The sequence below is a fragment of the Lampetra fluviatilis genome, chromosome 3 (genome assembly GCF_964198595.1).
Source record: "Lampetra fluviatilis chromosome 3, kcLamFluv1.1, whole genome shotgun sequence".
NCBI lineage: Eukaryota > Metazoa > Chordata > Hyperoartia > Petromyzontiformes > Petromyzontidae > Lampetra > Lampetra fluviatilis.
This window is the reverse complement of record NC_136277.1, coordinates 13,766,129-13,790,493: the sequence shown is the minus strand read 5'-3', so window position 1 is coordinate 13,790,493 and position 24,365 is coordinate 13,766,129. Positions and strand designations below refer to the sequence as shown.

The window sequence follows — 24,365 nt, the reverse complement described above, 5'->3', positions numbered from 1 at the left end:
GCGCGCGACGCGGCCGTACCGGGCGAGCGTTGATTGGTCCGCGGGTAAGGGATGAGGGGGGGGAAAACCCTCTCGGGGCAAGCGATGATTGGTCCTACTCCAGGAAGAGGGGGGGGGGAACTTCTGGGCGTGCGTTGATTGGTCCGGCATAAGCGATGGGTGTGGGGGAAAAAAACCCTCTCGGAACGTGCGTTGATTGGTCCGCTTCAGGGAAATGGGAGGGAACCTCTTGGACGAATCACGACGCGGTTTATTGTCGCGTTAGGCCCGCGCGTGCGTTCCGTGGTGCGTGAGTTCTCCCATAATCCGCGTAAGTACAGCGCCGTTATACTTCGTTGTGATGGTTACTTCAATTATCTGCTATCATAAGTCTCCCCCAAACGTCTGGGTCTCCACTTGAGCTTCGAGAAGGGCGGTGTTTTGTTGCTTTCCTCACGGTTTGGTTGACACGTTTTGAATGTGGTCGAGTAGGCCTCAAACCTTCGCTCGCCTCGGCGAATGAAAGGCGAGAGCCGGATTCACAACGTTAACCGGCTTCTTCCTCGCCCCCCTTCTCTTTTAAAATAATTGCGAAAGGGAAGTTACCCATTGCTTAATGTTGCGATCGTAAACCAATCGACTAATTGCACAGTAACAGTTGTTATTGTATCCATGGCGAGTATCGGTCCGCAATGAGTCGAGGTCGTGTTTTGAATGGGCTATCACTCCGCTCAACACCGGGTGCCGTAAGCTACTGTGGCTCATAAGTGGTGAGCGGCAGAGACTGCTCGTGCAAAATCAGTTATTGTATTGTACTTGTATGTTCCTGCGTCTATGGTGGCCTCTCCCGACTTCAATCCGTAATGAGCAGCGTGATGTGACGTAGGGTCGTATAACACAGCACGGGGAGGTTCTCGTACAGCAGTGGATTTGCAAGATATCCGTACATTCAGTTAACTTTAGGACAACTATCGAATGTGGAGTTTCTCACTTATCGGATGAGAACCGCCCCGTTGCGCGTTTTGAGAATGACCTCACAGTATTATTGAATAAATTGTCAGTAACTCATATCTTACAATAATAATAGGGTTTCCCCCCTTTTTTCTGGCAACAAAACTGAAACCTTTTTACAAGTAATCATGTTTACATTAACCACAATGCCTGCGGTCAGAATGCAAACAAAAACACACTGATAATGTATGCATTGTCCTTCAAATTTATCGGTCCACACCAGAGACAGCATATGAGCCTAGTCTCATATGGTGTTCGACCAGATGACGCCAAAAGGCGCACAACTCAAAGACAACGCACTATCAGAGTAATATTTTGCAACTGACAAAGGAGGCCTCATGATGTAAATGCTTACCCCGAGCCCTCATTCCTCTGATTGGTGGTGGGTTCAATCCCTACCCTAACGTCTGTTAATTTGGAGTTTGCATGTTTACTCCGTTATCGTGTGCATTTTTCTTCGGGTCCTCAGGTTTTTCCCTCCACATTTATAAACGTGCATTTAGAGTATTTGGCTGCTATAAATTTCCACATGATAAGCCACTTCGTTGAGCTATCATTTGTGGCCAGGTCGCTTCTGAAAAAGAGTTATACAGCTGAGTGGGCCTTACCTGGAAAAATAAGAATAGTTTAGTTTTTTAGTTTGACCCCAGTACCGCTTCACCCTCTCCTCGTTGTTGTTGCTGCTGCTGTTGTGTTTAACGAAGCGCCGTTTGCTCCCTCGTTTTTCCCCAGGTGCCGCCATTCCCATCCCAGGCGCACGCGCAGTGACTCCCATCAAAAATGGATTTCCAGCACCGGGCGGGCGGGAAGACCGGCGGAGGCGGCGTCGCCTCCTCCTCCGAGTCGAACCGCGACCGACGCGAGAGGCTGAAGCAGCTCGCACTGGAGACGATTGACATCAACAAGGCAAGTGAAGACACTGCTGGGAACTTGTGCGCATACATATCAAGCAACCTTCGCTGTAGGGGGGTGGAAGATTGGCTAGAAAACCTATGGGACATGTGGGCGTGTTCAGCCCATGACTTGATGTCGTACTAAACAAAAAGAAAATCCCTTGTTTTGTGCTGTGTTACCACGTTTGTGCTTCGAGCTATCACCAACTTGTACTGACCATTGTGGCGAATTACGGTAAAACAACCTGAATGGTGTGGGGAGACCCTGATCCAGCATTTGATTGACAAGAGGGCTGTGCATTTATTGCACATGTAGACTAGACAATAGAGCTATTATGTCACAATTGGTAAGAACTTCACGCTAAGGCCATGTTCGTAGAGGATATCTGTCCAGTTGCATGAGATTGTTAATTCAATTGCATTGTTCAGTCTCGCACCTCTGGAAGTCATTCTGACTAACGTGCCGCGAACGGTCCCCATGGTTGTTGGTGTAACAGTGTTGCTCTTTGACCAATACCCTTACCCGCTTCTTCTCGCACAGGACCCGTACTTCATGAAAAATCACCTGGGCTCATACGAGTGCAAGCTGTGTCTGACGCTCCACAACAATGAGGTACCCGCTCGTTTAAATATAGCTTTCTGTTTCAAAACGTACATTTTTTTACATTTCTGAGTCGAAATCTGATTTGGTCTCTACAATACCCTTGAATAAAATTTCATGTTTATCACTGCCTGGAGTGGTAGGACATGCCTGTAATTCAACTTTTTAGAACGGGATTGGTGCATTACCCTCTGCTTGTTACAACAGGGTTAAGATGTTTCCAGTTGGTGGCAATGGAGAAAATATGTTGTTCATCATCCACAAACAAGTTGTCATCGGGCGATCGAAAAGTCGTGGGTTTCTTGCTTTTATTATTTTCAAAAATAAATTTATTTTATTATTTTTTATTTTATTTTCTATCTACGTGACTTTACAGAAAGAACCAAGAATATGAATACATCAATATGTATTTGTTCATTTAATTGTTATCCCCTCTATGTAGGAGGTTTTTTTTTTATTGCTCCTGTTTCCTCTCCAGTGAAAATATACTCAACTCGGGGAATTGGCCAAACATCCCAGTACAGGACCCTCCTGAAACAAGTCTTTAGAATCAATGCAGCTTTCCCTGACTAATACGTACTTATTATTTAATACACCTCTACTATACATATTCATTTGTGTAATGTCTGTATTATTTTTTTCATTGCAGGGAAGCTACTTGGCTCATACCCAGGGCAAGAAACATCAGGCTAATCTGTAAGTATTGTGTATGAGCCATGGTGATAACCCTTATGACACAATAAGCTTTTCGCTTTGTAGCTAACCGGCACCAGTTATATAGCCCTTCTCTGCAGCAGACTTGTAGATGGGATCCCGCTCGATTTTCGACATATGTTAAGTGGTCGTCATGTGTATTGCTATTAAAAAAAATATTTTTTATTTTACCAGGTAAGCCTCACTGAGCTACATAGCCCTTTTTCAGAAGCGACCTGGCCACAAATGAAAGCTCAACGAAGTGGCTTATCATGTGGAAATGTATAGCAGCCAAATACTCTAAATGCACGTTTCTAAATGTGGAGGGAAAAAACCGGAGGACCTGGAGAAAAAAAAGTTTAAGCTGAATGTAAGATAAATTAAGGCCTCGCATACAGTCTGTTCTACAGTCTGTTCTTCTATAACAGGGGTGGGGAACCTTTTTTCTGCCAAGGGCGATTTGGATATTTATAACATCGTTCGCGGGCCATACAAAATTATCAACTTAAAAATTAGCCCGTTATATTTGGGCAAACATTTTATTAACTCACCCCTAATGTGATGGCTGGAACTGCTTCTCTTTGGTGAGGCGTGTGATGTTAGCTGGTATTGATGATGTTGCTACTCGCAACTGCTTTTCCAGGTTTGCTCCTAGATTGATTGAATTTCGAGTCCTGCCTGCGGTTGCCTTGGCAGGGCCACACCAAATGATTTTGCGGGCCTCATACGGCCCGCGGACCGGACGTTCCCCACCCCTGTTCTATAACATGATAGTTGTGTTCCTGAAGAACACCGCGTTATAATGAATTCTATATAATATAGGGTAAAGCACAGTCCGCGATAGCACGTGAGATGCGTATGCAGGCTGAACAAAGGCTGAGATGCGTGCATAGCATTTGGAAGCATCCAGCAGCATCCCGCCTTGTGTAATGCTATGCCGAGGCAGCCGTACAACCGCTTATTCCTACTCGCGTGACGTAGTTCTGTTCGCTCAATCACGTTATAGCCAATTCGCATTCGTGTTATAAAAAATGTGTTCCCTAATACATTCATCCCATTCTATCCAATTCGCGTTATGAAAACAAGTGTTATAGGAGAACAGACTGTACTTCACACTTGTTTATGTGGGTTAGTAGAGAGGAAGTGGGGTCCCGGGACTGCTTCAGATATCACCTGCTACTGATCTTATGGACCACATGGAAATTAGACACGGGCTGCTGAGTTCACAGCACATAAACCACAGTTCCAACCCCTCGTACGTATGCTGAACTTTCTTCGCACCGTACGTAGCCAACTGTGTTCATCGGAGGTGAAGCATTGAGTCTATGGGCAGTATCTATGTATGTTGAACTTCTTTCGCACCGCACGTAGCCAACCGAGCTGAATGGAGGTGCAGCGTTGAGTCTTTGGGCAGTGTTTGTCTATTGATAGTGTTAGTCTATGGTCAGTATCTATGTATGTTGAACTTCTTTCGCACCGTACGTAGCCAACCGTGCTGATCGGAGGTGCAGCGTTGAGTCTATGGGCAGTGTTAGCCTATGGGCAGTGTTTGTCTATTGATAGTGTTAGTCTATGGTCAGTATCTATGAATGTTGAACTTCTTTCGCACCGTACGTAGCCAACCGTGCTGATCGGAGGTGCGGCTTCCTAAGCCAAAGATATTGAATTGTATTTTTTTTCTGTCTCTCCCCCTCTTCACCTCCCCCACCGCCAGAGCGAGGAGAGCAGCGAAGGAGGCAAAGGACGCTCCGGTGCAGCCGGCACCTGAGAAGGTGAAAGTCGACGTCAAGAAGTTTGTCAAGATCGGACGCCCTGGATACAAAGGTCATTCCCCGCACACTGACGTCTTTGGTCCGTTTGGAGACTGTCATTAACAGATTGTGACTGGTTCTTCCATCGTGTCCTGCCTTGTTGGTGAAGGCAGAAGTTTGGCAATCTTTGAATGCTGATCTGTCTTTTTTTCCCCCACAATTGCATCCTGATTGTGATGTAGGCGTCCTGACAACAAAGAATTCGTTCGCATCTCTTGCAGAGCAGTGAAACCCTTTGTGTTTAACGGCCCATGAAAGCGGATGTCACAGAGCAGCATCTGAGACTTATTTTAAGTGAACTTCTGGTCCTCACAGTAGGAAAGCAGCACATTCCAACCCTACTGCTACTTCAGAACAATATTTGTTTCTCAATGGTGGTCAATCCTATAATTGTAATTCTCAATGAGGCTTTATTGGATAGATAACAATTTTAAAGTAGGCATGTAAATTCATCTGTCCAAGTGGTTACCATAATCAAGAATCCATATTTACCATCTTCTTGGTATTGTTTCTTATTTTCCTACCTTGAGTTTTGTTGAGTTTTGTATCCTAAATGTAACATGAGCATACATACAGTTTTTTTAAATTGTAAGTAATTTATTCGCATCACGTGATTTATGCAACTTATTTTGAGCGTAAGAATTGATTGTAATTAACGAGTCGATGCGTCGTTCAGTTGACCGATACTGACTTGCCCATGTTTTGTTCTTCCTGTGCAGTCACCAAGCAAAGGGACCCCGAATCCAACCAGCAATCACTGCTCTTCCAGGTGGGAAGGGCCCCTCCATCCAGTTAGTCTTGATTTAAAAGAGAGCGCACACGTGTACTATGAAAGCAAGGGTGGGGAAACCTGTAATCCGTGGCCCAGATATTTCCCACAACTTCATCCTCCTCACGGCTGCACGAGGCCGACAATTTTCAAATGGCCTGTAGAGGACATCCGTCACTGTGTCTCTTGGCCAAGTCATTGGGTAATTGAAGGGAATGTATTCGATGTGGCAACACTGTTTCTGAATTTTGCGCCCTCAATCTCTTCCGGCACTTCAAGGGCCGCTTGCAGTGACGGAAGCGATTGAGGTGTGCGAACGCGGTGCTTACTAAGTGTCTTTGAAACTCATGTTGGGTGCTTGGCAATAAAAAGGGTTCCTCACCCTTCTAATTACGTTCTTCAACCTGCAACTGACCAGCATGATGTATGGTCAACCCATAACCAACATACCTTAATTGCAGCAGTAAATCGACAAAGGGCAGTACAATATTATTCGAAAATGTGTCGACATTACCTTCAAAATGACACCCCATATGTAATGTTCAGACTATCTTGGAGTTATTGCCTAAATTATAGAACCCACCCAATATATTTAAGCTGCACCCAGCAAGCTCTTCATTAGAAGCGGACATGGGTCAACTCCATTTTTTATTTGGCAGTTCACAATAAGTGCCATTGCATTGTAATTGTAATTTGAGGTCACATTACTTTTGTCGTAATTATTATTTACCCTATGTCTGGGTGGGGGGGGGGGGTAGAGCAGAGAACAGTGCCGCCAGTATCTCTGGCACCTTCACTGATGGTGCCCTTTTTTCTGGTTTTTTTTTTGCCGTCACAGATCGACTACCCGGAGATCGTGGACGGCGTTGTGCCACGCCACCGTTTCATGTCGGCCTACGAGCAGCGCGTCGAGCCGCCCGACCGCCGCTGGCAGTACTTGCTCTTCGCTGCCGAGCCTTACGAGACCATTGCCTTCAAGGTGTGATGCTGCGACGTCGGCAGTGGTCGCCGTAGTAAAAACAGAGCTCTCGCGTAGGTGGGCTGGTATCGCATGTAGAGGAAGGCGGTCGGAGGGGCGGAGGGGGAGGGTCTTGAGTTTCTCTTTCAGGAGCTGCTGCCTATGTAAAGACAGAGCCAGAACCTCAGAGGCCCAAATTTGAAGTACTCAAGTACGAGTGTGGGTGCAAGGAGCAGACATTCATACCTGTATGTATGTTGACCTTTTGCACTGTATGTAGCAAACCGCGCTAATCGGAGGTGCGGGGGAAAGACAACAAACTAACACAAAAGCAGTTTGAATACTGATCCAATGTAGTGGTGGTGCGGTGTGGTATGATATGGTAAGTTGTGTTGATGGTCTTTGCGTGGCGACGATAGTGATGTGGTGTTGGGGGTGGTGTTGTGGTGACAGCGCAGTGGTGACGGTGGTCATGATCGTCGTGATGGTGCCAGGGGGGGGTATGTTGTGGTGGCGGTGGTATTTTGGTGGCATGAGCAATGACGATGTTGCGAATGGTAACGGTGTAATTGTGCTTGTGATGGCGTGATGATGGGGGGGTTTATGGCTTGAGCTCGTGCATGATGCTCGCTTGCCCGCTCACCTTTCTTTCAGGTGCCGAGTCGTGAGATCGACAAGGGCGAGGGAAAGTTCTGGACGCATTGGAACAAAGAGACCAAGCAGGTGAGTCCATCTGTCAGTCTTGTCAGTCTATCAGTCCGTCCTCCAGTCAGTTAGCTGCCTTGGTGTTATGGCAATTACACAAATTAGGCTCCCTAAAATCATCCCAATAATGTATATGGGGGTGTCAGTTTGAAGGGAATTATCTGTAGTTTTAGAAATGTCTTATTTATGGAATAAATTGGCACTTTTGACACGGATAAAAGATAATTCACCGTCACCATCCCATCGTAGATGGTAAAATATGTTCATCTGAGTGTCCGACACTGAGCATGTGTCTATATAATCTACAAAGGTGGACAAATTATTTCAAGTACATTCATAGTTGGTTGACGCACTATGCCCATGTGAAAAGCCACTTGATTAAACGAATGAGTGCACCTCTGTTGTGTCCAAGCAAGTAAAGGACCAGACACTTTATTTGTCAGATGTTGAGTAAATGCAGAACGTTCAGAAAACAGGTTTAACCTTGTCATTGTGAAGACAAGAGTTTGTTCACATGAAATTTTAATTCTCAGCATTTTACATTTTACACACTTGTGTATGTCACATTATGGATGTGACATACACGGGTCCCACATTCTTCCACCAAAGATGGGCGGAAAAGTGCACTGTATCTCTTGTTGAACTCTGCATTGGCTGTGTATTAGGCAGGCAAGGGGGTAATGTACATTGAGCTTAGCGAATCCCCGACACGACATCTGTGTTACTCACCCCTTCTACCCTTCACCCCCCACAGTTCTTCATGCAGTTCCACTACAAGCTGGAAAAGCCGGTGCCCGTACAGCAGCCCCCACACCTGGCCCCCCCGCCCGTGAGACCCGGCCCACGGGGACCCCCGCCTCCTGGCATGGCGCCTCCCATGAACCACCCCGTGCACATGCCTCCCATGGGGATGCCCATGAACATGAGTATGGGCCCAATGATGGGGACGATGGTGGGCCACATGGGCATGCCCCCTCCGGGTATGGGGCCCCCGCCTCCACCCCCGCTCACCGGGCCCCTCCCTCCGCCGCCGCCGCCGCCCCCCCCTGATGTCCAACAGGCTGCCGCCCCCTCCCCCGCCCCCGTCGGGCATCCCTCCGCCGCCCCCTCCCTCGGGGGGGCCGCCGCCGCCCCCGCTGCCGCCGCCGTCCACGGGCGGTCCCCCGCCGCCCCCGCCACCCGGGGGGATGCCCCCTGGGCCACCCCCACCGGGACCCGTGCCTCCGCCGCCGCCGCCGCCCCCCATGCTGATCCGGCCGCCCCCGCCAGGTCCCCCTCACATGCAGGGGGTCCCAAGACCCCAGGGTGTGCCACCTCCTCCGCCGCCGCCATCGTCAAACTGATGCCGGCGGTAGTGGGTGGGTTATTTTTTTTTATGTTATTCCCCCCGGTGTCCGGGGTAGGTTTGTTACTCTCCGACGTTGCTTTTGGGTTGTTAACCGCGCGCGGTCGTTCGGCGCGATCTCTGGAAACGAACGGAGGTTGCAGAGGCAGCTCTCCCCAGCACTTGGGAGAGAAATGTTCGGACATCGTGCCGAATAACATCTTAGCCCTGCAGCAGCCTACGACACCCGTTTGATACATGGAAGTTCACACATTCAGGCGCTATTCGGGCTCAAGGCCTGCTTAGCATCCACGATTCTGGGCGATTTGGTTCGATGCAAATGCTGTTTAATCAGTCATTAAATGGCAGAAAAATAATTCACCAGAACGAGACGTGATACATGTACATTCCCATATAAAAAATATAGTGAAGACCTCAAGTTTGGCCTCAGACTGGCCTACCAGGTCCCACCAAGCAAGCCCCCGAGGAAAGGGTGCCTTAATTATTTCACTTAACACGGAATGATATGACAGTACATTGTTAAAACTGGTGGTTGTCTCATTAAAAGGCCAAGCATTAGTTTCTTCGTAAGGTAATGACAGGCAGCTATGTTTGCACACATTCTAACCAAAAGAGATCATCTGGAATGTTTTATGGCTTATTTTTATGCTACCCGACTGCCAACTGTTGTGGAATCGGCCATGGTCAACCCACTGCTGGATGAAAGCCTCCCCAAGCCGCCACCATCTCATGATCATATGATCTAATTCTATAACACCTGTTTAATGACAGTTTTAAGTCGCCGAATCTGGTCCACATAGACACTTGTATCATAAACAATTCACAGACTGTACTCGGAAATCTCAATAAAAGATCTTTGTCTAAATGTGGTGTGTGCGACGTGTCTTATGAAGTGAGCCATATTATGCCACTCCGCTGTACTGCCTCTGCTGTCCCGTATATTTTTGTGTCCCTTGCCAGCGTGCTGCATTCTCCAAGAGCACTCCATTCCCATGGTTACCAATCTGTCCTCGGCGTCCCCTCTCCCCCCGAGCCTTTTTACTTCAGCGCCAACTCCATCCCTTCTGTGCAACTATTTTATCCTTCATTCTCTCTCCCACCGTGCCAGTTCCCTCTAATGCCCTGTTTGGGTTCACATCCTCAAAAGCTCATTGTCTTCATACTCATGCTGTCCTGCTGTGATGCCTCTTTAAACGGCTTATCTTTCCAATTTCCTGGCCCGCTCTGTCTACCTTTAGGGCACCACGGTGGTGAGATGTTAAATATCTTGCCGAGTATGCAGGAGGTCGTGGGTTCGATCGCGAACCTGACGCCTGCTATATATTTGAAGTTTGCATGTTCTCATCGTGGTCGCCTGGATTTTTCTCCGGGTCCTCCAGGTTTTCCCTCCGCATGTAATAATATGCGTTTGAGAGTATTTGGCTGCAATGAATGTGTGGCCAGGTCACTTCTGGAAAAGAGCTATGTAGCTCGGTGGGCTTTACCTGGGGTTAAATCCCTCACATTAACATAGTCACTTCCGTGCCCTCGTCGAGGAGGCCGCTCTCCTATCTTACAGTTACATGCTAATTTCTCACATTAACATCACTAGCCCCGGCCACTTCTTTATGACCCTTGGGCTACACCCATTTCAAACCTTTTTAAAACAGTCTGCCTCAGCAGCAGACCATGCTTTCCCACCTGATGACGGACGCTTGTGTTTCACCCGAAACGTGATTTATTGTTTTATTTTACACCGACGTGACTTTACCGAAATAACCAAAGAGTATGGATTCCTGCAGTCACGAAAGCTTCAAATCAAGATAAAAATGAACAGTTTAATAATGGCTCTCTCATCACTGCCTTGCTCTTTTTCCGCAGTTGTGATCTTTAAATGGGTTATCTTTCCTATTTCCTGGCCCAATAATTGCCCCCCCTCCTCCTGTCCCCACTGAATCAAAATTGCAGCCTCTTTCATAACCTGCTCTCATTGGTCATCACACCGGCACAAGAACCGATTTCATCACTTGGTTTTATTGATCGATAGGGTTTTTTTTCGGATTAGTTCCATTCATTGGCTACTACTCCCATTACAGTGATGACGTGTACTGCCCAAGCCCACTTGTCTAGAAACAGTTTGATGGCATTAACCTGCGTATCTTCTGTCATCCACGTGTCTCTTGTTTTGCCAGCGGAATTCAAAGCACGCATCCCACCCATGCTTTTCACATCAGTTTTTTTAATTCAATTTTCTTCAATGATGACCTGTGCTTCTGAGCCATACAGTCACAGCAGGTAAATGCATGCTGATTCAAACAAAGGTTATCCGGGCACATTGCAATGCTGCTCTTCATGAGTAAGCTCAGTTTCCCGAAATTTCTGTTTCTCAGAGGGTTCGTTCAATGGGCAGAGCCCTACAGAGCGCTTCTTTTCCCCCCACTGAACGACCTGTTAGCGCAGAGAGGGCATCGTAACCGGAGCTAATTGTCAAGAGCGTTTAGGCAGGTGTTTCGGATAGTTTCAGAATCTGATTTGGTGGTGAATTTCCACCATCCCGAGACGATCCATCGCGGCTACATAAATCAGAGCTCACTCTCTCTCTCTGATCATGGAATGCATTCCAGTTGTTTCCCCACAAAATATATTCTCAGTTGTTTAGCAAGCGTGGTGTATGTGAGCTTTGTTTAGTTTATTTATTATTTTGAGGTCCACTTTGCAGACTCTTTTTCAACGGGTTTACTTAACTTGATTCCTCTGTTTGTCGTGGTCAAATCTTGTACTAAACATTTCGTCCACTTCCCGTTGTCCAATCAATTCCACATGTTGCACACGTACTCAGATCCGGTGACAATGCATGCCTGTATCAAAATCGGCATCAAGTAATCAATTACTGTAATTCGCTACTTTAAAGCAATTTACATTTTGTGTGGACGCCTTATTATTTATATTTTTTGTGTAGGTTAAAAACGCCGCAGTCCCTAAACGGTGGAATCGGCTCGCACAAAAAGCAGGCACCATTGACGTACTCTCGACCGTGAGTTAAACGAAGTTGTTAATACAACCGTTGTTTAAAAAAAACTATTTTAAAGGAGTTTATTAATAATTATTTGACATTTCATTTTAATAGTGTAATATAAAAAAAATTAAGAATGCGTATGTTATTCGACATGTAAATGGCTCAAACTGTCTACATAATAATTTTCATGAGATCAATTTGCATGGATTATCGATATATCACAACGATGGTAGATAATCTACAGTATTCGCATACCAACTGAGCTTGCTCACACAATAGAGTGGTTTTGCCGGCTTGCTTTTTTGTAATTTTCTTTTTTCGACGGTAAATCGCTACGGTCCCTTAAGGCGTTGAATCAGCTGGTGGCGACACAGCGGTCAACGTCCGCGCTCCGGGCACCCACCCATCACCAATCTTCGACGACAAAGTAACTCGGATTTCATTATTTGTGCAAAATAATAATAATTATCGTTAAATAACGACGGGTATTATAAGTGTCGCTATACACTCATTATACAAGCTGATGTCGTGTTTGTTCGCGATGCTTACGTTCTTTTTCATTCCGACTACGCATTGCAGCACAGTTGGTAGACGTCAACATGATGGACTTGAATTGCGAATTAATGTCGCAACAATAATTATTCCGTGCTGGCTGTCGCAATCTACTGATGAATGTTGGTCACCATGGTGGTTGGGGGAGGGGGGGGGTGTTTGCCCATACTTCACCACGCTGGTCAATGCGTGGGTTTGGTGCAAAGGCAGGGCCCACGTGATTGGGGTTCTAATATCGATCGCCACTGACTGAGCCGTGCCCTGGAATCAAACTCGGGCTGCCGGCATTTATAATGTTTATATTGTTACGTTGCAAGGTGTCTAAATGTGCAGCCTGTGACGAAACCACCGGGTACCCTGATAGCGAGATGTTAACTACCTCGCCTGGTCTACAGGAGGTCGTGGGTTCGATCCCGACCATGACGCCTGCCGTATATTTGTAGTTTGCGTGCCTCTATCATCATCACGGTGGCTGGGAGATGTTAACCACCTCGCCTGGTGTACAGGAGGTCGTGGGTTCGATACCGACCCTGACGCCTGCCGTGTATTTGAAGTTTGCGTGTTTCTATCATCATCACGGTGGCTGGGAGATGTTAACTACGTCGCCTGGTATACAGGAGTTCGTGGGTTCGATTCCGACTGACAATGCCTGCTGCTGTATATCTTGGGGTTTGCGTGTCTCTTGACAATGCCTGCTGCTGTATATGTTGGGGTTTGCGTGTCTCTCATCATCATCACGGTGGCTAGGATATGTTAACTACCTCGCCTGGTATGCAGGATGTCGTGGGTTCCATCCTGACCCTGACACCTACTGTATATTTGGAGTTTGCGGTGCCTCTCACACATCATCACGGTGGCTAGGAGATGTTAACTACCTCGCCTGGTATACAGGAGGTCGTGGTTTCGTTCCCGACCCCCTGACACCTGCTCCTATATATTTTTTGGGATTTTTCTCCGGGTTCTCCCCTCCACATTTAGAATCAACAAGCGTTTATAGTACCGTATTTGGCTGCTATAAATTTCCACGTGATGATAAGGGACTTCATTAAGCTATAATTTGTGGCTAGGTCGCTTCTCAAACGAGCTATTTCGCTAAGTGGGCTTTACCCGGTAAAATAAAAAACTTTCTCCGGTAGTTTAGTTTAGGATCGTGCTCGGATGGGTGGCCATGTGGTCAGGGCACTAGCAAAACCACTTGTACTTCACTATGCTCCAACGTCTATGTCTTTATCCAGCAGTGGATCTAGCCTCTTGTTACGGCAGCCCTTTTGCCCACTTCAGCAAATGTTTCTTGCTGTGGTTGTCCCACCTGATGACGGACGCTTGTGTTGCGCCCGAAACGTCGTGATTTTATTTATTTTATACCTACGTGAGTATGAAAAGGACTTGTGTAAACGTCAAATTGCCTCTGCTCAAACAACGCAATGGGGGCAGTGCTCATCGCCATTGGCGGTCCCTAGCCAGTGTTGGAAATTCCACATTACCATGACAGGATCCTTCCACAGCCCAGACAACTGTAGCTTTCTCACAAAGTGGCACTGTACTTGTTTGATCCAATTCGGAACGACGTTAGGCCTACTCAACACGGATTTACACTCAAAACGCTCCTCTTGGGAGCTGCATGCTCTGACCTCAATGCCACCAGGAAAAGGAAGGGTTGCCACCTATCCTGGTTTTCCAGGATCGGCCTCCTAGTGTAGGGTCTCAGTCTTTGTAATTTGCAAAGTGTACTACTCAAGATAATACATTTACATGCAGTTCTCTCTTCTGGTATTGTGATATATTCTGTCCCGGTTTATTGTATCTCATAAGTGGCTACCCTGAGGCCAGTTTATTAACGTAAGGAGTAATAAATGTCCCCTAGAGCAGTTGTCCCCAACCTTTTTGGCACCAGGGACTGGTTTAGTGGAAAACAATTTTTTCACGGACCGGCGGGGGGGTTCATCATTGGGTCTTTCCCCATTTTCAAAGAAACTCTCCAGCGACGTTTGTTTTTTACTCATTTTGGCTAAGGTTAGCTTGTGGGCTTACCAAAACTGTGACCGAGACAAGTACGGGAAAGAGGTGCGGACGGAAGTGGTAAATAAAATAATGAGCGGGCCACGCGCGGACTCACCGCTCACTTCCTGCTGTGCGGCCCAGTTCCTAACAGGCCACGGACCGGTACCAATCCACGGCCCCGGGATTGGGGACCCCTGCCCTAGAGGTTTTATTCAATTGCAGTATAGACCAGATGTTTTTTTGTCCAATCACAGTCCTTAGGTAGCAAGTGGTCCTCTCCAATTCAGTCATTGAAATATGCAGGGAGATGTTGCTTCGGTTGTTGCATAAGATTAGCACAATAGCACCAAATTCCAGACAAGTACCCAGTATTTTTTGTAAGATTAGGGGGTTTGATGTCGTGGTTTAGAGTAAAGAGTTAAGGTTTAAGTAACGGGTTAGGATTAGGAATTAAAAGCTTAGAGTTAGAGCTTAGGATTCGAAGTTCAAGTTAGGGTTTAGAAGTTACAGAAAGTGGACTGATATTCTTGCCCTGCATTTGCATGGACATTAGTTTCAGACACTTAAATGATATCTACTGGTTAGAATGTCATTTTTCAGCCCCTGCCATTTGAATGTGGATTTACACCTTCGCCTATTTGTTGCCAGAGGAAATGAATTCCGTCGATTGCTCACTTGAGTAAGGAATCCCTTTGAATAAACGTTGGTGTCCCAGATGGCGTGCGAAGTGGCCTCCCCGCTGCTGGAGCAAAGCGGGGACTTCCCGACATGGCTGGAGACGCAGGGCGTGAACGCGGAGGTGGCCCGGGCCATGGACTCGGAGCTGGGCATCCGGGACTACGGGGTCCTGTGTGCCTGCGTCGGAGACGGCCTCGTGCGGGCCGAGCTACTGGCCACGGCGCGCGACCGCCTGCCCTTTGGCTTCTACGCCGTGCTGCGGCAGGTGGTGAAAGCCCTGCAAGATGCTGAGCCCCACGACGCTGGGACGCCGTGCTGGGACGACGCCGCCGCTTCCTCCCCTGGCGATGTGACGCTGGGAGGCCTGGTGGACGTGCTGCTCGCGCTGTTCAGCGGCTTGAGTCGGGAGCTGCTGTTGTCTGTACGGAGGATGGGAAACATTGATAACAAGAGAACGTGTCCTGCTGGCTCGCCTTCAGCCACTTGGGTTGGCCATCCTGAGAACATTGCGATGAATGAAATTAATGATTACACAACAAACGGTAATTAGATCCTCTCAAAACCAGACTATTTTGGGAAATAACCTTTTTAGTTACAGCGGATATCTGGCAAACTACAAACAAAATAATACATGGCTTAATTTTAACTACTACAATCAATTAACATTGAATATATTGAAATAACAATAACTTCATGAATCTTGACTTAAAGCTTTCGTGACTGCAGGAAATCATATTCTTTGCGTCTTTCGGTAAAACTACGTAAATAGAAAAAATAATTAAAATATCACGACGTTTCGACCACAACACACACAATCGTCAACAGGTGAAAAAATAGCGAGAGAGCTGCTGAGGCAGGATGTGAAAAAGGTTTGAGATGGGTGTAGCCCAAGGGTCATAAGCGAAGTGGGCGGGGCTAGTGATGAAATTTGCATGTAAATGTAAGATCGGAATACTGAGCTACTTCCACGACGACGAAGCTGCGGAGGTCGCCATTGTATTGTGAAAGATTAGCATGTCAATGTAAGATCGTAGAGCCACCGCCACATCAAGGAAAAAGAGCAAAGGTGGCTGTGTTAGTGAGACATTTTAACCTGTTAATGTAAATACATTTAACCTATTAATGAAACACCACAGCCAGTTATGACTGAACTTGATTAATAACGTCCTTCCAATGATTGCTCAACCGAGGAGATGGGTACAAACTGAGTAATCATTGGAAGGGCGTTATTAACCAGGTAAAGTCATAACTGGCTGTGATGTGTAGTAGTTATTTTCGACTCTGGTGTTACATTAACAGGTTAAATGTCTCACTAACAGCCACCGTTGCTCGTTTTCCTTGATGTGGCAGTGGCTCTACGATCTTACATTGACATGCTAAGCTCTCACAATACAATGGCCACCTCTGCAGCTTTGTCGTCGTGGAGGTAGCTCAGCACTCCGATCTTACATTTACATGCACATTTTATCACTAGCTCCGCCCACTTCGCTTATATAAATTAAAATGGCCATCTCCGCAGCTTCATTGTCGTGGAGGTAGCTCAGCTCTCCGATCTTAAATTTACATGCAAATGTCTTCACTAGCCCCACCCACTTCACTTATGACCCTTGGGCTACACCCATCTCAAATTTTTAGAACATCCTGCCTAAGCAACTCTCACTATTTTTTCACCTGATGATGATTGCTTGTGTTGTGATCGAAACGTCGTGATATTTTTATTTTTTCTCTCTACGTCGCTTCACCGAAAGACCCACATAATAACTATATTTACAATTACCTTTTACAGTTTCATAATACAAAAAATTCTACGTACAGTTTAATTCTCATCACTGCGTGGCAGAGGTGGAAGGAGGTGGTGCACTGGATGGGGAAGGCTGAAGATATTTTATGACAGGCTTTACATTTTGTTTATTTACAAAATGTACTTTTAAAGTTCAAAAAGCAAGAGTACACCTAGCATAGACAATTACTCAGCTTTAAAATTACCAGTGCACATATGCACACCATTTCCTACTAAACTAACTTAATTAGTGCACAAACAGTGTTATGGTCAGAGTTGTTCTATTTGTAATTTTTTTGTTAATTTATCAGTGGTGATTTAAAGTAGCCTTTGACTTACTCCAATTTCTAGGTTACTCGAGTCTGGGTTTGAGAGGTTTTACTCTATGTGGTGTATGGATTTAGCAACACATCTGTACATTTAATTCTTTGATATCACATCTGGCATTAATATGTAAAGAAATGCTTATTTTTGGGAAATTAAGCTCCTGGTGCATTGTGATTTTATGCAGACGAGGATGGAGAAAACTTAATTTCAGACATGGGAGGCGCGGACGCTGCGGACGCTGTGGACGCATCGTCTTCAATAAAATTGGAGGCCCTTGAAGGTAAAGCCAAATTCTGTGTGTATATACAGATAGTCCCCGAGTTACGATGGTCCGACTTACGATATTTCGATCTTGCGATGGCGATAACGATACGACAAAATTGTTAAATATTTCAAATTTCGCGCGGCAGGCAAACGCAGCAGCGTACGAGGTACGATACTGTACATTGGGACGCTGCCGGGATGTACGCATCTCCCGCCTTGTGTGATGCAGATTGTTTCCTGAAAAAATGTTCTAATTAAATTGCAGTTCATATAGGTAGGCTCAGAATTTACCTTGTTTTTTTTACTTTACATTTTACTGTGCAATACAGTATTGTAATTAATAAATACATACAGTATATAGTTTATACGGTACTGTAAATTGCTCTGTTTTGCTAGATTATCACCATTCTTTAAGACTCCTGGGTAGGCTAGGCCATCTTCGACTTACGATATTTTTGACTTACGTTGGGGTCATCGTAACGCATCTCCATCGTAAGAGGACTACCTGTATGTTGAAATTCTTCCGCCACCGTACTTAGCCAACCATGCTAATCGAAGCCCAAGTTTTACATTTTTCCCTTCACTTAAATATCACGGAAATATTTAAAGTCATATAGGTATGTTTGTAGTTCATCATCATTAGCCATGATCAATCCACTTCTGGATGAAGGCTTTTGCACACGAGATTATTTAATTGCTGCATCTCCATGGTGGACGTCATCTCGGACGTGCTCCCTCCTTTGGCTGCCGCTCTTTTTAGTCTCGACCAATGGCCCTTATCCGCTTTAGCGGAGTGTACTGCCTAAGCCCACTTTTTTTGACGACGCCCACGTACGCCATCAGTTTTTATTCAGTACATCACCGGAACAGCAAAGGGTTAATGACGCATGTTTATGGTTTTCTCCCATCAAAGGTGCTTGTGGCATTGAAGAGGATTCAGGGTTCATCATACAAGATGTGGTTTCTTCAAACGGTGACAACGTTGGTTCATGTTCACAGCTGCAGCATCAGAATCCGCATCAGAGGACTGGAGGTAAAATGCAAATAAACTTTAAAGCAGAAGAGATGCAAGACATGTCCCCGGGTGAATTGTTTATGTCCAATCCCCTAAAGACTCGACACGTCATCGGGCAACAAGAATGCCCGAATGGTATAGAGGATTTTCCAATCGATGGGCAAGTTCCTGCTGCTGATGAGCCCGATGCATCAGACAACCAGCTTTACATGTTAATGGGTGCGACTTCCCGTTCGCCAAAATTGAATGTGACTGCTAAGTCGGTGGATAAGCCATACCAGTGCACGGTGTGCAAGAAGAGCTTTGCTTGGGTCTCGCTTCTGAAGTACCACCATCGCATACACACGGGAGAGAAGCCGTACCACTGCAAGATGTGCAACCGGTCCTTTGCGCAGTCTTGCAATCTGAAGGTCCACATGCGCACGCACACGGGGGAGAAGCCGTACCGGTGCAGGTTCTGCAACCAGAGCTTCGTCTGCAGCGGGAGCTTGAAGTCGCACGTCCGCGTGCACACGGGAGAGAGGCCGTACCAGTGTGATATTTGCAACAGCTGTTTCTCGCGGAGTCATCACTTAAAAGCTCACCAGCGCACGCACAGGCCTTGAGCAAAACAATTACCGGCGCAAGAAATGCGACGGTTGCTTTGCGCGAAGCATACAAGTAGAAACCTTTGTGCCAGAGATTGCCAAGTTTAAGCAGATAAAATCCCTTCCTGTGACCGATGGTCCACACAGTAGAGGGTAGGGAGCACTTTCCCTTTCATATTTCCACTGACAGTCAAAAGCAAATTTTAATTTAGCCAATTTAAGTGCAGAACACAATTTGATGATTGATTTTTTTTGCCTGCAGTTATTGGTGACCAGACTGAGACCCCCAACTCGCGACACTTGGGAACCCGATTTAATCATGAGTGGATAAAAACCTGGATTTGAACCCACGAACGACGTGCAGCCAGCTCAACTACCCAGCCGCCTCGCATAATTATCATTTAAAAACTCACTTGGGGCACCCACATTGAATTATAGGTTTTAATGATGAAATGTGTTCCTGTATAAAGTTTGCATGGTGATGTGTAAGGAATACTAACTATGCAGTTGTGTTTAAATAAAAGCATTACACCCAATAATAACCCCTTTTGGTTGTGGAATTTTGTACAAGACTTGCACGTGTTCATGCCACCGGTAAACATCAAACATTTACTGTCACACCAAGATCAATCTCCACACAAATTGCATGCTACCGGTCCTTTTAAAGAAACGACAGTTCTTCAATGCTTTTCCGTGCAGACATTTAATGTGTAGCCAGTGTTTTTTTTTCCCCATAGCCCATGACGGTAGAGCACCACCACGCCTTGCCTATTATTGGTGAAGCCGAGCGTTGCTCTGGAAAGCAACAGAATGAATCGGTGAATATGGAGGCCTAAATTATTATGTCATGTAGGTGTGTCGCCCCCAAATGAGATTTTCCTGGGCGTCTGCTTGCCCACCTTGGGAGTTGCGGAACAGGAATATAAATAATAGTTCCAATACCATGCTCGACTCCATGCTGAATCCCACACTGAAAATCTACGCTCGTATTCCATTGTACTGTAATCGATGCGATTTAACGTGCAGCGACTACGGAATATACACTTTGCATTGATTGGTTATCGTGTGGCATTGCCTGCGATTGGTGAGATTAGGTTCATGCACGCACAATCGATTTAAATGTCACTAATTCTACCGTGCCATATTGCAATAGTATGTCTCGTTTATGTATCCGTATGATCTTCACATAAATAAATAAATAAAATACACCCTCCCCCCCCGTCAGATCAGCCTTTTCAGAGTGTATAATTTCAGCAACATTGATTGCAAGACATGCAATAATACTCGGGATCGTTATCGACATAACTGTCTCATCAGCACATGATGTGTGATTGGGTGTGAGTGGTGTCAATGGAACTGGTAAACATAACGCGACAACCATAATACAAATCAACAAGATCAAGGTGCACGCACCTTTGAGGAATAAACGTTTAGTTCTGCAAAATGCATTTTTGTGCAAAGACACGCCTTGGCATAAAGCATATCTTAATATATCCGTCTGTTTTTCATGTCAAAAAAAATGTTAAGGTAAAAAAACGTTTTATTTGCACTCAAAAGTAGATCATAAATTAATTTGACCACACAATCAAATTAGATGTGCTGAATAAAAGTGGGTGGCTTGCATAAAGAAAATTAAACATCGAAAGGGGACCACCCACGTTTATTGAGAATGTCAAATTAAAAAAATGTTGGGGTCAAAATAATGTATCTTCTACTTTTGAGTGCACATAAGTGTCTGCATTGAAAAACAAAGTTTTTTTTACCTAATTGTAATAATGTTAATCTTGAACAAATTTATATGCATATGTACATATTCATTTTAAGATCACAATAATTATATATTTGAAATAGTTGCAATAACAAATTAATTAAAAAACATTATTTGGGTCTTTTGGTAAAGTCACATAGATAGGTTCAAAGAAAATAACAAAAAACTACGACGTTTCGATCGCAACACAAGCGTTCATCATCAGGAAAAGGGGGTTAGCTTCTAAAGGCAAACTGTTTATAAAGGTTTAAAATGGGCGTAGCCCAAATGTCAGCAGCATGGGTGGGGCAGCTAATGTTAATGTAAGTGGTGGGCAGCGACCACGATTGACGGTGGGTTTCCACCAATTAAAGGGCTGCCAGGTAACAATTAGCATGTTAATGTAAGATTGGTGAGCGGCTTCCACGGCGAGCGCGCTGAGGTGGCAATGTTAATGAGAGAGATTAGCATGTTAATGGCAGATCGCAGAGCCACCGCCACGTCGAGGTACGGCGCGCGAAGGTGGCTGTGTAAGTGTAAGAAATGTAACCTGTTAATGTCAAATCGGAGAGCCAAATAAAACAACTAACATCGGAAGGTGGCAGGATGGGAACATCACAGCCAGTTATGACTTAAACTGGTTTATAACGTCCTTCCAATGATTGCTAAGTGTGTACCCATCTTCTCAGTTGAAATTGTGTCTGTATATATGGATGGCTTCAAGAACGAATCTTTGTTGATAGCCAGTGGGTTTGCAAAGTACCTTCGTCTTAGAGAAATCAATTTCGTGTGAGCCCACCGCATTAAACCAATGATCAGCCACGGCCGAGGTATTGGTTCTACCGTATTTCAGATCTGCCTCATGTTCACGAACACGGTCCGAGACATGTCGCTTAGTTTCCCCAATGTAACTACTGCCGCAGACACAGCTTAGTTTGTAGACGCTGGGGTATTACATGTCAGGGATCACATCCTTCACAGATGGAATCAGATCACGAATTTTATGTAGTTTGTAGACGCCGGGGTATTGCATGTCAGGGATCACATCCTTCACAGATGGGATCAGATCACCAATTTTATGTACTGTGATCGCCCATCCAATTACTATCCAGGCTGAACACCTGCTTAGCTTTTGAGATCTGGCACATTCTGGGTTGGTTTGATCAAACTGCAGCGGGCTCTGGTTTTGGGCAAATCTCCGCGGTCCCTAGCTTTAAAGGGACAGTGCACTGCTGTACGAGCGCCACCGGTAACAACATCATCATCATCAGCAGCGACAGCACCATCAACTGCAACATCATCATCATCAGGTACAGCAACTACAACATCATTTCCAGCACCATCAACTACAAGATCATCAGTATCATCATCAGCTACAGCAACATCAACTACAGCATCATCAGTATCATCATCAGCTACAGCAACATCAACTACAACATCATCAACTACAACATCATCTACAGCTCCATCAACTACAACATCATCATCTACATCATCATCAACTACAACATCAACTACAGCAACATCAACTACAACAGCATTATCTGCTACAGCACCATCAGCTGCATCATCATCTACGGCAACATCGTCAACTACTACACCATCAGCTACAGCACCATCAACTACAACATCATCAACTACAACATCATCATCTACAACATCATCAACTACAGCATCGTCAACTACAACATCAACTACAGCAACATCAACTACAGCAGCATTATCTGCTACAGCACCATCAGCTGCATCATCATCTACGGCAACATCGTCAACTACAACACCATCAGCTACAGCACCATCAAATACAACATCATCAACTACAACATCATCATCTACAGCACCATCAACTACAGCACCATCAACTACAACATCATCAACTACAACATCATCATCTACAACATCATCAACTACAGCATCGTCAACTACAACATCAACTACAACATCATCAACTACAACATCATCATCTACAGCACCATCAACTACAACATAATCATCTACAGCACCATCAACTACAAGATCATCAACTACAACATCATCATCTACAGCACCATCAACTACAACATCATCAACTACAGCACCATCAACTACAACATCATCAACTACAACATCATCATCTACAGCACCATCAACTACAACATCATCATCTACAGCACCATCAACTACAACATCATCAACTACAACATCATCATCTACAGCACCATCAACTACAATATCATCATCTACAGCACCATCAACTACAATATCATCAACTACAACATCATCATCTACAGCATCATCAACTACAACATCATCAACTACAACAGCATTATCTGCTACAGCACCATCAACTGCATCATCATCTAGGGCAACATCGTCAACTACAACACCATCAGCTACAGCACCATCAACTACAGCACCATCAACTACAACATCATCAACTACAACAGCATTATCTGCTACAGCACCATCAACTACAGCAACATCAACTACAGCACCATCAACTACAACACCATTATCTACTACGGCACCATCAACTACAGCAACATCAACTACAACAGCATTATCTGCTACAGCACCATCAACTGCATCATCATCTACGGCAACATCGTCAACTACAACAACAGCATCATCGGTGTCACCATCAGCAACATCGATATCAACGACAACAGCAAGCAGAGCATCGTCATCATCAGCTACACGACCTGGGTAAACATAACCCGCAATGTGCTCGTCGGCGATTGATCTCAATGAGGTGTTAAGAGGCTGTCCATAAATGACGTCACTCGATTTTGGACGATTTTTGACCCCCCCTCTTCGTCACAAAAAGTCAGACCCTCCCTCAAATATGACGTCACAAAGCTCTGCCCCCCCCCCCCCAAATAAAACATGCTTCAAATCGCTTTCAACTATTGTCATTGTAGTGCGTATTTAATGTGGCGCTGCACTCTGATGTTGTAGGATGCAACATTTATTAAAAAGTCTATTTAATTGAGTAGAACGTGTTGTCTATAGTTGTGCATTTTGATGTGACGTCACATTTCTCAACCCCCCCCCCGACCCCATCGTCACACATCGTCACAAATGTCTGACCCCCACCTCCCCTAGGTGCGTGACGTCATTTATGGACGGCCCCTCATAGTTTGTCATCTCCCTCTTTTCCGGAATTTGAAACCCTTCAGGTGCAAACGGCATTCGTTCTTTGAGGCTCCTTCAGGTAAGTGTTGTTTATAGTAACACGCATGTTCAGTACAGCGTCGTATGACTGCGAGACTTAGGATATTAAAACAAAGACTGGCAGAGATAAGATGATGATGGTTATAATTATTCAAATGTATTATTGTGCCATTCCATCCTCGGATCCCAATGCGCATTACATGGAATGCAGGAACCAAAAACAGAAGCAGGGTGTTGTGTATGTACCCCTTTTTAATTTTTTTAATATTATTTTTAAGAATTATTCTGCCAACAGATATAATATCGTTTTTAATAGACACGGGGCAACGTGGAACGAACACGCCCCCACACCTCCACAGATGCACATTCCTCGCCTTTCAAAAAGACTAAAGGGGGCAATCAAGGTCATAAAACTCCCCGAATTTCACACAGGAGGAACAAGGGAGGGGGGAATGGCAGGCGGGGGGTTGGAATGACACCCTCTCGAAAAAAACCTTGCAG

The 24,365-nt window shown here is 45.4% G+C and overlaps 2 protein-coding genes across 5 annotated transcripts; both read left to right on the top strand.

The window, feature by feature from the left end:
• Positions 1 to 234: 234 nt before the first annotated feature.
• Positions 235 to 9,630, top strand: LOC144952735 (uncharacterized). The gene is made up of 9 exons (XM_078883230.1): positions 235 to 310; positions 1,723 to 1,896; positions 2,425 to 2,496; positions 3,134 to 3,180; positions 4,892 to 5,001; positions 5,708 to 5,757; positions 6,596 to 6,736; positions 7,370 to 7,438; positions 8,175 to 9,630. The coding sequence occupies exons 2-9, from the start codon at positions 1,771 to 1,773 to the stop codon at positions 8,997 to 8,999; spliced, it is 1,440 nt and encodes a 479-aa protein (XP_078739356.1). The 5' UTR covers positions 235 to 310; positions 1,723 to 1,770; the 3' UTR covers positions 9,000 to 9,630.
• A 2,337-nt stretch (positions 9,631 to 11,967) lies between these two features.
• Positions 11,968 to 19,492, top strand: LOC144953002 (uncharacterized). Of its 4 annotated transcripts, none has more exons than XR_013640734.1 (4): positions 11,968 to 12,187; positions 15,029 to 15,478; positions 17,283 to 17,378; positions 19,227 to 19,492. XR_013640734.1 is itself a non-coding variant. In XM_078883503.1 (3 exons), the coding sequence occupies exons 2-3, from the start codon at positions 15,029 to 15,031 to the stop codon at positions 17,301 to 17,303; spliced, it is 471 nt and encodes a 156-aa protein (XP_078739629.1). In that variant the 5' UTR covers positions 11,968 to 12,187; the 3' UTR covers positions 17,304 to 19,492. The 4 variants fall into 4 exon arrangements, 2 of the variants coding, with proteins under 2 accessions (XP_078739629.1, XP_078739621.1); XR_013640733.1 differs by having other exon boundaries at positions 18,276 to 19,492; XM_078883503.1 differs by having other exon boundaries at positions 17,283 to 19,492.
• Positions 19,493 to 24,365: the final 4,873 nt, after the last annotated feature.